Source organism: Crocodylus porosus, unplaced genomic scaffold, assembly GCF_001723895.1.
Source record: "Crocodylus porosus isolate Cpor-Errol unplaced genomic scaffold, CroPor_comp1, whole genome shotgun sequence".
NCBI lineage: Eukaryota > Metazoa > Chordata > Crocodylia > Crocodylidae > Crocodylus > Crocodylus porosus.
This window is the reverse complement of record NW_017728931.1, coordinates 122094829-122107070: the sequence shown is the minus strand read 5'-3', so window position 1 is coordinate 122107070 and position 12242 is coordinate 122094829. Positions and strand designations below refer to the sequence as shown.

At 38.1% G+C, this 12242-nt stretch overlaps 1 protein-coding gene across 9 annotated transcripts in view; it reads right to left on the bottom strand.

Annotated features, from left to right (window-relative positions):
* Nucleotides 1-2006: 2006 nt before the first annotated feature.
* The window catches only part of SRPK2 (SRSF protein kinase 2), a 269647-nt gene continuing 259411 nt past the window's right edge, over nucleotides 2007-12242 (bottom strand). For 7 of the 9 annotated variants that reach the window (XM_019543576.1, XM_019543580.1, XM_019543578.1 and 4 more), the window contains 4 exons: nucleotides 11947-12016; nucleotides 11156-11248; nucleotides 10565-10657; nucleotides 2007-3749 (listed from right to left, as the gene is read on the bottom strand). In XM_019543576.1, coding sequence (XP_019399121.1) covers nucleotides 3565-3749; nucleotides 10565-10657; nucleotides 11156-11248; nucleotides 11947-12016 — 441 coding nt within the window. In that variant the 3' untranslated portion in view covers nucleotides 2007-3564. The remainder of the gene's footprint in view (nucleotides 3750-10564; nucleotides 10658-11155; nucleotides 11249-11946; nucleotides 12017-12242) is intronic. The other 2 variants (XM_019543583.1, XM_019543582.1) reach the window with 2 other exon arrangements.

Sequence of the window (12242 nt, the reverse complement as noted above, 5' to 3'; positions counted from 1 at the left end):
GAAACTGACCAGTTGCAATTTTTTTTGCATCTTCCTGCACTATATTTGAAGGTGTCCATGAGGGGTATTATCTTGTCTTTTTCCTTCTAATCATAAGGGATACACTACAGTGATGAGAGAAGCTACTAGAAATACTGCATTGTAGTGTCTGTCTACTGAAACGTCACTTTATACAAAGCTAAATCCATCCAGTTTGTATTGTATATGAATATTCATACACTGGTACAGTTATCAACTAAATCTATACCAAACATGTTTCTAATATTTGTTACTTTCGCTTTTGATGACTGACCACTGTAATATCCACATACACACTAGTACATTTGATTTAAGCCTAGAAGAGGCTGAGAAGGGATAAAGGTTAAAAAAAAAAAAAAATCTTCCTGCAATATGCATTACTGAAGTGGGGTTTTGTTAAATTTGTTTTAGAAATGTTAAAATGAGCTCAGATGTGTAGAACACCATACTTTAAAATCCATGTCCACTTGTTTATGAGGGTTACATATTGTTATTACCAGAAAAAGATGGGTGTGTTTTTGTAACTAAAATAGAATATGACGTGTGGAATGAACCATACAGCTAGACAGTTTAGATTATTTTTATACAGTAAGTTCAATGTTTTGTTTTTAGTGTATAAGCAGCATAATATCACTCAGTGGCAGTAAAGATGTTATTGCCATGTGTGCTAATGTTTTATGCTGTAGGACCCAAAGGCAGGATTCCTACTTTGTTTTTTAAATGGAAGCCTAGTGGGAGGACAAGGTGTTTCATGTCACTGTTTTTAACTTGGGGCTGTGACAGTTTCTCCCTCTCCCCCATGTTCTTTAACACTATATTTCCAAGGAATCGAAGACTTCTTACTGATTAAAAAAAAACCTGGCTTATCTAACTGAAATAGTTTAGCAGGTGATATTTTGTCATAAAATAACTACTGATCCAAGGTGCTGGATTGATGAGATCAATTCCTAATGCTCTCCCTGCTCATCTGGGAACATTCTCATTTATGTGTTTCCCTGTGGCTAGAGGTTAAACTGATGTTTCAGTTGCAAAAATATCAGCATTTAGGTGAGCTGACCAAACCTGAATAAGTAACAGTTTTCAGTCGAGACCATTAGCCAGGGCCCAGCGTTGAAAAAGTGACTGACATATCCCAAGACATGCATCATAATAGTCACAGTCTACTACACCTTTTAGTATGATGTTTAGAGACAGATGAAAAACTCTTCCCACCCCCCCATGTGAGGTGTCCATCACCTAGCTTCAGAGCAAACATCTTCATTGTGCAAGCGGCAATCTTTGTCATTTTAACGTGAACAGCTAGAGCTTTTGAAAAATAGAAGAGCAGGAGCTTAACTAAGTCTGAGATAGCACTAAGTCATTGACTGAATATAGTACCACAGGATTTTTTTTGAGAGGTATAATATTACAAAGAGTTGCAATGTATTAATACTTAATTTGGTGCATTTTTAAATGGTGGGCTTTGTTGATTCTTATGTTTTTCTTTCCCTCCTGTACTCAAAGAATACATGTTCACTTGAGCAGCAGCTACAAATCAATAATAGCTAACTCCACTTGTGAAGCTGAAAATGATTTTACCTCCATCTTCTCTGCTTCTAGTGCAGCATTTGTCATCATCATCCTTGCTGTTCTAAAAAGATGTTCCAGCATGAAGTGGCTGAAGAGCGGATGAACGTGGGCTATCTGATCTGAAACCCAACTGTTGACATTGCTGTGGCTGAGTTCCTTCTAAATAGTAGCATTTAGTATTGCACTCTAAGGGGTTTTTAACAGTTTTCATTTTAAATATACTGGAGGGAGACACATAAGGAAATGGGAAAGGAATGTTTGTTTAATTGGAGCAAGCCCTAGGGAATGCCATTTCTCAAGTCTGACATGTCTGAACAAGCGGTGAGCTAAGTGTGAGACATACTGTTTCCACTGCTGTACAGTCTGCTGTCACTGACAGTAGGTAAAATGTTAACAAAATACTCTAAGTTTACAAAAGAATTGTCTACTGCCATTTTAGCATGTTTCTTTTAATTTGTGCTAGCTGTAATGGGAAATGGGACTGCAGCGCAGTTGGATTTATCTCTACCAAACATTCCAATGACTAGCACAATGTCTGAAAAAACAAAACACTTTAATTAGACAACTGCAAGCACCTCAAACAATTTGTTATTGTTACAACACAGGGCTACCTTCTCACAATCTAGTTATTGCAAAGGCATGTGAATAAATTGTAAATGGACAGAGTCAAGAAAAAGTGGCACCATAATTAACATGTAAAACCAGAAATAAACTTACATTCATCCCACTGACTTCTAAAAGAGGCCAAAATACATCTCCATATTTTACATTCTAAAATCTGTATTGCCTATGAGTGAGTCTAGTTAGCCTTTTTCTAGGAAACATTTAAAAGTTTTGCGTGCAATTTACAAAGGGAAATCTTATTTCTATATATGTTAATTCATGGGAAAAAGTTAAGCTAGTGCAATTTGTTTTAGAAAACATGTAAAGCTATGAATGGAATGAGCATGATCTCTCCGTACCGTCAGATAATTGTGCTGACTGCACTGTACCAAAACTGCTTTTGTATCTACTCTGACTCCAAGCACACATTTTGTAAAAGATCAGTAACTCTACACAGAGAATGTTTCCCATGCTCACTTTTAATCTCTTGGTATAGTACAACTTACAGTGCTTAAAAAAAGGCAACACCATCTGGTACCATATCTTCACTATCACATTAAAAGGGAAATCGCTATTTTCTCTTTTAAAAGCACTTAAAATAGGCAAAAGTTCTAAAAGGGAGTGCTAAATGATAATGCATACTTTAGTAGAAAGAAGTCTAGCCTTCCTTTAAAGTGCCATTTGGGGAATGAAATCTTGTAAACCAGAGCCACTTTGTGTAAAATCCAATGAATGGGAACTGCTGCAGATGGAAAGTTTACACAGCTCTTTAAAGCAGTTGAAGTTCACTACATGCAATTTGTATGCTACAATGCTCTCTAAAACTTAGTAGCTTTACTCTGAAATTTAATCCCCATCCCATATTTAAATGGAAATAAACATTTACAGGGTGCATTTACATTTACTATAATACAAGAATGATGTCCCTTTGCCAGAAGATAAAATTGTACAATTCCTTGCCATTTCTCAGTACTGATTTGATAATTTCTTAAGCTTGTAAATTATATAATACTCATCAGCTAAAATATTATTCATAAATAGTTACAAAACCTGGCAAAACACATTGGGGGGGGAAAAGTACTTTTTGTTCAAAAAATTGACATTTGAATGCCACACAACACAAGAAACAATGCTTAAAGACACGGTAAGTGTTTTCTGAAGAAAGTGGGTCAGTAAACTACTAGCTGGAGACGAAAAGACTACCCTTCCCCAAGAACACAGTGCACAAAAAGCAAAATGTCAAACAGTACCTCAAAGCAAAATAAAGGTCTGAGGATGAAGCCAGCTCATTTGTGATCCTGTTTTGTGATAGTCCCCATTTAGGTTTGATGCAATGGAAAGTGGTTGCTGGCTTAGCACTATATGTTGAGGCTGCTAAGAATTCAACCATGGATGCCGAAGGCATTCTCCAGCTGAAGCTCGTTTTTCTGGGACCATTTCTAACATGGGGATCAAGAAATCTGTAAACTGTGCAGCATCTTCATGTGGCCACCCATACTTCTCCACAAGTACATCAAACAGGCTCCAGGGTTTCAGCTTGGTAATGTGCCGGAGTTCTCCTGCATGGAAAAATGAATTATGTTAGAAAAAGCCAATTATCAATTTTATTCTGCTTATGTCATTTAGTCACTTCCATTCATCATATCCAGAACACCATTGCACAGAATATCTACTAAAGCAGCTTTGTGTAACTTACTGCAGTCCTCCCTTAGAAATAAACCCAGCAAATGTTTTAGGTCATTATCAAAAATGAAAAATTATTCTTAAAGCACATATTCTGAAGGCATAGTTCCTCTTAAATTAGCTGTACTATACTGGCAATTCACATACGTGTGTGGCCTTCGTACAATTATTTTCAGATCTCAACCCTAACCAATCTACATAATAGATTAATTTTGAAAAGATCTAGCCTCTGAAAGATAGGTGACTAAAATGTGAATGCTAGCGGGATCTACTCAGGACAAAGAAATGCAAACTGCAGTGTGGTGAAATGATAAGTCTTTGTATCAAATACTACTTTAGCCTTGAATGTGGCACAGCCTATTGTTAGCTGACCATATGCAAAGAAAACCTGAGTCATGAGATTAAAGATAAGGGAAGTTTCCCAGTGAGAAATGCTGCCATCACCACCACCGACACACAAGAGTTTTCACCGTAGTGCTGAAAAAGACTTAGCAGAACCCCTAGGAAGAAACAAGTAACGTGTTCCCAGTGTTGTCATTTTCCCCACAGGGACCAGGAATGCCCAGCCCCACTACCTGCCAAAGCCTAGAGATTCCAGACTTGGGATCCACCAGACTTTTTTGGGCACGTACTTGATTACAAATGTGGTCCTCCAAACAACATACCTCTGCCCTTCTGCTTTCCTGAGATGCCACGTCCATCTCTTACACAGATGCATCACATCGGTGTCTAAAAGGCGTGAAGTCTCTGGGTAAGGTCCTGGCTTTTCCCAAGATCTCACCACAGAGGCTAAATTAATATTGTCGGTATATTCTGAATGTTTTATTTGTTGCAAAGTAGAGCCTGAACTTGAATTTCCAAATAAGGGTTAGCATGTTCTGAGGAAAATATAATGGCCCCTTGGGAGGGCTGGCTAAATAGATCCTTACATTTAAGGGCAAGTTTGGTGGGGGTTACAAAAATTCTTCTGGGGTTCTTAAAATATTTAACGGATGATGAAATAAAATAAAAGCAAAGGTAGTGTAGGCCCCAAAAGTAAATGAATACTTTGTCTCAGTTTTTGAAGTAGACTGTGGGGGTAAGTGCAGGATGGACAAGGGGAATGAGGGTATGACAGTGTAAATTGCCACAGCTGAGGTGGCAACAAAACTCCGACTCAGTTCACTCAAACAAAGCCACAAGTCCAGTGCAAGTTTTCTTAACAAATTTACCAAGTTGTGGATGTACCCTAAGATGGGAAATAGCAAACACACAGCTATATTTAAGAAAGGGGGGGGGAAGGGGGAATTATATGGGCACCTATAGGCCCCTCAGTCTGCCCTCAATAGTACAAATTTTGAAGGTAAGAATAATTAAATGCAAGTCAGTAAATAGAAAATGAGATGAAATGCAATTAGAGTTTTACCAAAGAGAGAACATGCCAGGATAACCTGATCTCTCATTTTGTAGACAGGAAATGAGGTAGACATCCTCTGCCAGGCCTTCAGTAAAGCAACTAGCACAAAGTGATTAGCAAATATAGGCAAATACCCAAGTTAATTCAGGTATTGTACACAAAACTGGATGTCCTTGAGGACCGGAGTAAAAGAAATGGGATGAAATTCAATACTACAAAGTCTAATAAGGTCATGCACTTCCGGATTATTAACTTCTACAAACTGGGAGCTCATCGCATGGAAACAGCTGAGGAGAAGCTATCAGTGTGACCGTTGTAAGCTGTCAATGTGATGCATTCAAGTTAGTGCTGCAGTGAGGAGAACCATTTACGTCAGGAAAATGTTGGCACAAGAACAAATGGTATAAATTGGCCATGAATAAACTCTATTGATGGAAACAACTTGATGACTGAGGAAGCTTCTTCCAGGCCCACATGCTTGCAACTTGCTCAGTGACAGCCAGCAACCCATGAAGTGACTGGTGCAGTGAACTACCTGCAGGGAAACGGACCCCATCCCACCCACCTCTCATCTCCATGTGGCTTCCTCACTGTCATTTGTCAGAGCAGTCCCTTTTCCATTGTGTGCTTTCATCTTTTCTGCTCCTTTGAGGGCAGAGTCCGCACACCCACTGTGATTGTTTGTTGGCCAGTCCTAGCTAACAAGCCCTTTGGCCAGTTGGCATTAACTGCAACAGCTGAAGTGCGTATCACCAGATGTAGTGCACGTGAAACTGGAAGTCTGGTGCAGTACCCCTGTGGGCTTGATGAACTTCCAAACACACACAGCTATCTATAGACATGCTTTTGTAGTCCCATTATAATACCTTTAAATATCTATATATTCCCCCCAAATCTAGAAACGCCCTTAACTGATGAACTTTGAAATTCATTTGTAAATGTCTCAGGGATATAAGCCAAAAAAATTAGAAAAAACTTTGAAAAAAAGTGAATTATGAAAAAAGTTAAATCCTCACATTTCTGACATAATTTACGGGATAGTCACTAAATTTTTCCCTTTTTACCCTAGGAAGAGATGTGGTCTATGAGTGTTTTGGTTTCGGTAAGGAAAAGGTGGTGTTGAAAAATGGTATATTGTACCAGGAATTCAGCCTTGACTCCAAAGGAGTTAGTAACTCTTCCTTATTTAGTGGAACCCTCACCCATCTCTAAGTAACACCAAATATGCAATTTAAGCATACAAAAGGAAATATATTCATAGTTACATTTGAAAAATTAAGATGACCCCTCAACAGTCATACAAAATAGTGCAGCCACTTCACAACACAGAGCAACATGAAATAATGCGTTTAAACTACAGCAAAGCAGGTTCAATTTACTCTCAGCAAAAAAGTCCTTATTGTCAGAAGCAAGGATTTTTTTGGTAATATCTTTTATTGGACCACCTATGTAGTTGAGAGAGATGCTAGGCAAGCTTTTGGGTATAAAGTGCCTTTCTTTAGGTCTGGGCAACTAAATCATAAGTATTGCTATTCCAAGTGGACTCTGATTTACAGACCCTACTTTTCCACACCCAGCAACTTGGCACTGAACCTGCATAAGACCCGTGGTTCTTCTGACGCTCCTGGCCACTGGTAGCAAACTCCCTTTTTATAAAACTGAATCCTCAACTACAATTCTGCCTCCCCAGCTTTCTCCATGCCCTTTTGTTCATCAAAAGAGCTTCAGAGAGTGCTTCAACAGTGCCCTCCAATGGCTTGTCTAGATGTAGTCAAATCCCTTAAATGTGGCAGCCTAATGTCTGAAGGAAGGGCTCCTGGGGGCATCTTTGAGCTGTCTTTTCATTGTCTCTTCCACAAGTAGCAACTTAGGGACCACCTTAAGCAGCAATGATAATGTGATAAAGCCCACAGCAGGAAGCACTTCATTGGAGAGCACAGACCTGTTGCAAATCCCTTGCATCACAGCTTCAGGGACGAGAGATTTTCTTTGTTTAAATCCTTGCTATCACTCAGGCTAAGGCTTTGTGACACTGATTTGAATATTTGTGCTACTGTGCCTTTAGTTCTAAATTGATAATGACCTGAATTATAAATGCTTATAAAAATATCATTACTGGGACTATCTTTTAATTCAATTTCACCCAAAATACTGAAAACTAGGAGCCTGCAATTTTGCTCACATGAATGATCGACAAGTAGTTCACTGAACACTTCCCTGAAAGTATTTGCTGCTTAAAGTTCTGTTTGCTCCATCACCAGCTACCACATTTTTATTACTTTTTAATTCGTTTTTTTGGGCACAAAACTTGGTATTTCAAAACACGATGAATAGAATTGTTCCCCCATTAGTGATGAGAAATTATGTATACCTTCAATACATTTATCAATTGGACTGTAATTTTTTTTTTATACAGAGGGCAATGTTTTCTAAAATGTCTAAATGTATAGTCCTAAACCCTTATTTCAGCACCTAATGAGATATTCCAAAAGCACCTAATTAACATAGGCCCCAAAGCCTCTTCCAGCAGAGTTTGCAATTGGTGTGCATCCTTGCCAACACATTTCAGCTTTCTTAACTTGGAGAAGGTTTGACATATCAGCAGGGGGTGCTAGGCACAACAGCAGCATGTCTATTTGCTTATCAGTCTTCTGTTGAATTCATGCTTTTCTCACAATACAGCTGTTCATCAGCTTTGAATTTGGATGTTTTATCCTGAGCATTTTAAGTGTAAACTTCATAAAAAACCAAAAAAATTGTGTGTCCAATCTGGGATGAAGGATCTCTTGCATTCAAAAGTTTGTCTAAGTCTATCCCAGCCGTGCAGTTGGTCCAATAACAGATATCACCCAAGGAAATCCTTGCCTCCAATCTGTAAGAAACTAAAACTAGTGGGTAAACCCAAGTCTAGCAATTTACAGCTATACATTAAAAAGAACATAAATAATTAATCTGGGATGAAAATAAAATTTCTGATTTGAAATAAAAAAATTAAACAATGTTTAAATTAAAAATGGCTTCTGATTTTTTAATTAACATTATTCTCCAATGGCATTTCCAAAGCCTAATTTCCTGCCAGAATCAGATTTAACAAAAGTAACTGATACAAACAGAATGACCAGTTGGTAATGAACAGCTTAATAAAGATGCAATATCAGATCCATTGCTCCTAGAAAAACTGCCACCAGAATACCCCGAATCACAGAAAAGCAGAGTAGGAAGGGACCTCAGGAAGTCATCTAGTCCAGTCCTCTGTTCTCAGCAGGATCATCCCTATGCAAACCATCCCATTCATGTCCTCACCCACAATCAACCCTGCTGTACAAGAATAATGTGGAAAGATGCCAAAAGCACCCTAACCTGCCACAAGTGGAGCAGGGGGTGTGGACTGTCAGTGCCCCACAGCTGCAGTGGTTGTTAAAATGCACTTGAGAGATCCAAGGAAGAGGGCCATGTCCCCTCCCTCCCTGTAAAGGAAAATAAACAGCTCCTCTCCCCCAAGCTATAACAACTATGGGGGTTTTTTTAGTATTAATGTGAACTCCAACAGACCAACCTTATTAGCTAGACAGAAGAGCAATAAAGGATTCTACCATAAATGACAATGAGGCAAGAGAGGTAAGAATTTCTTAAGGTGCCTGGTTTTCTGTGCCTTATCATCAGACCTAAGGAAAAATGTTTTCCATGAAAAGGTTTGTCTAACTCTGCCCCAGCTACATAGTAGATCCAATAAAAAACACAACCTAAAAAATCCTTGCCTCTTGCATTATTTCTGGCCCACCACAGGTACAACATCACTCCTCTTCCACTACCACGATATGAAGGAAGTCATGGCTGGTTCTTGATCTACACCTGCTCTAAGACTCCAGAGCCAAAGAGGGGCATGCAGAGAGGCCAGGGGTATAAATCTGCAGCAGGAATTCCCAGAAGGGAATGAGACGCGCACTGGAAACAAACAAATCTTTACTACCACTTTATTTTAATCTTACCAACTGCCCAAGGATAAAGAATAGTCAGATGTCCTCAGTGATAAAATCCTCTTGTCTGTGCACCAGAAGCACTGCAACACGTTTTTAATTTTGATGTCATGTCAAGGTTTTTACTATGTTTTTACAAAATGCTGGTCAGTCTGTGCTAAGCTAGTATTTAAGCCCGAATAGCCATTCTGAAGACACAAAAAAGGACCTTGTGTGTGCACTAAATTGACCATCACAGTGAGCTAGTGTTGAAGTTAGGAACGTCGCCCAGGAATCCCTATCCCTGCTTAACCACCAGACGTCACCACTTTCCACAATGAGTTCACTTATGAGATCTGAAATAATGCTGAGTTGTTATTGGTGCTAGCCTGATTTCTGCATCTACCGAAGAGAGAAATTCTCAAGACATTAACTTTTATTGTTAGAGTGTAAGAGATTACAATTAGAAGAATTTAATCAACAAAATAAGAGCAAGTAACAGAGAGACAAGGTACTACAGCCTGACAGTAGAACAATTCACCATGTTATAAAGAGAGACGTATACTAGTTTAATTCTGCTAACCTAACTGAAGCCAAAATGAAAGAAACTTGACCAAAACCAGTTCTTGTACTACATCACATACAGGTTTAGTATTAAATTTATTTCATATTTGTACACCACTTAACATGATGGAGACCCAGGCTACGAACAGGACTCCCAGATACTACCACAACACAAATAATACTGATACTGTTAAAAGTGAAATAATGCTATTGAGACGGAAGACACGAGCTGTCCATATCTGTGTCACACAACTACTATTTCTGTATTTGTTTTCCCCTTATTAGAATGGGAAGGTAATGGCAGGAAATACATAAAACCTTTGTGTTTCTCTTTATTATTTGTTTTACCCCTTAGAAAGAGAGTCTGCTTGAACAGCATAAGGTAAAAAGTGAACAACAGTTATTTTCCCCAAGAGTATTTTAAATCCTTTCAATGTTTGTCAGACTGCATTATCCGATGATAAATTTCAGAGAATATAAATTTAAACTAATTTTACATTAGGATGCATTTGGTGCTATCTATACATTTAAATAATGCTTTATGAAAATGTTGCTTTAATATCCACTGTTTCACAATATAAATGGTAAGTGAAATCATTTTTATTCTGCAACTTTTTGCTCTTCATGGAAAGGTGAGTTCACACTTATAAAACTCTTCTTTAACACGATCTTCTCATTTAAATGGATATATTTCTTCGTTACCCACACATGAATGTATAATTTATCCTTTTGGCTAGCGTTATGCTTTAAATTAGTGTTGCATAAATACCATTACCTTTTTTGGTGAAAAACTCCTTGGAATATTTCCCCAACATAGCGTATTTTCGAGGGATTTTTCCCAGCAGTTCAATGATCAATGCTATGTGGTCTGCATTGGAGAATATTGCCAGCAAAACAGAAACATACAACAGTTTAATCAGTACATTGCATGCACACACTAATGCTGGCCCAGTACAGACAGAAATAGATTTGTCCTCCTCAAAAAAAGCCATAAACACCACTGAGTGTACAGACAAGGCTTTCCACTTGGGATGGTTAATTTGGAAATTTGGAATTTCCAAATTTGGGAATTTGGAAATGTGCTTTCAGGGAAATTTCTCCAACAAAAAGACAGTTAAAAGATAAGATTTTGTCAATTAACTGATTTAAAATACATATGCAATTTTTTTTTTCAATAAGTTGGCAAAACAAAGGCAATGGAATGCTCTATGGGTTTTTGTTTTTTCATTTGTTAATTTTTGTTCTTCAAGGCTAATTTTGCATGTATGATTTGAGAAAATGCTTCTTAGTGGTATGTGTTATAACCACCAGCTGCCATTCCACTTCTGTCTGCATCACGGCGCCTTTCAAAAAGAAGAGGTACTACCTCTGCGATTGAAGAATTCCCGAGAATATTTTCCAGACAGAGCAAAGTGCCTTGGGATATTGCCTAGCAGCTCTATGATGTGTGCTATGTGGTCTATGAAGGAGAGAAAAAAAGGACACGGGAGTGGGAAGGGCAGGGAAAGGATGGGATAAAAAGAAGAGGAAAGAAACTGGAATTAGTAAAAAATCAGAAATAGTTTTTAAATTAACAATGTTTGCAGCAAACCCATGCAGAGGTTTCCAGGATCAGCAGAGCTCTGGCATCATTAGTAGCACTTAGGAACAATGAATGATGCCCACGTTACCACTGCAAAGGGCATTACAAGCAAACAAGCATGGAAATGGACAGGTACACAGATGGAAGCAGGAGTTAATTTTGGTTTTAAAAAAATTAGTAATTCACTACTTAAAATCAAATATACACAATTGTGAATAATTATTCCAGTGTCAATCTTAAAACAGAGAAAACTATAGAGCTTGATTGTGTTGCTTTTGTAACTGAAACATTCTCAATCAGGTTTTCACACATATGCAGATCTTACAAGGAGGTAGTTTACTTCCTTCAGGATGCTGTTAAGCAAGAGTAGTGTATCTGCTGAAGGAGGTTTGCCCACCTATTGCTATTCATGGGACTTAAAACTAAAAAGAAAAACATGTGAATTTATATTCTGGAACCAGAACACAGTGTTGATGAACAGTTCAGTCAAATCCAAAAACTAACCCCGCTAGTAAAAACTTTACAAAGGTGTGATTATCTCTGGGAAATTGTGTAACATCTCAAAAGATACATACCCTCATCTCTGGAATAGTCTTCACCAGAATGTGGTTCGAACAAATAGTCTCCAGTTGCAAGCTCAAATGCCTGCAACACAACAGACACACTTATGGGTATTTCAGAAATAAATATATTAAACTTACATTTTTGACGAATGCCACAGCAATCTTTTATAAATGAGAGAATTATTCTCAAAGCAAGTGCTCAAGGAAAGTGTACTTACATAGTAGTGTAGTTCCTTGAATAAACTGACAGCACAGAGCAACTGTCTTTGGAGAAAGTTCCCGTGCTCTCGGTACCAAAGTCAGAACCC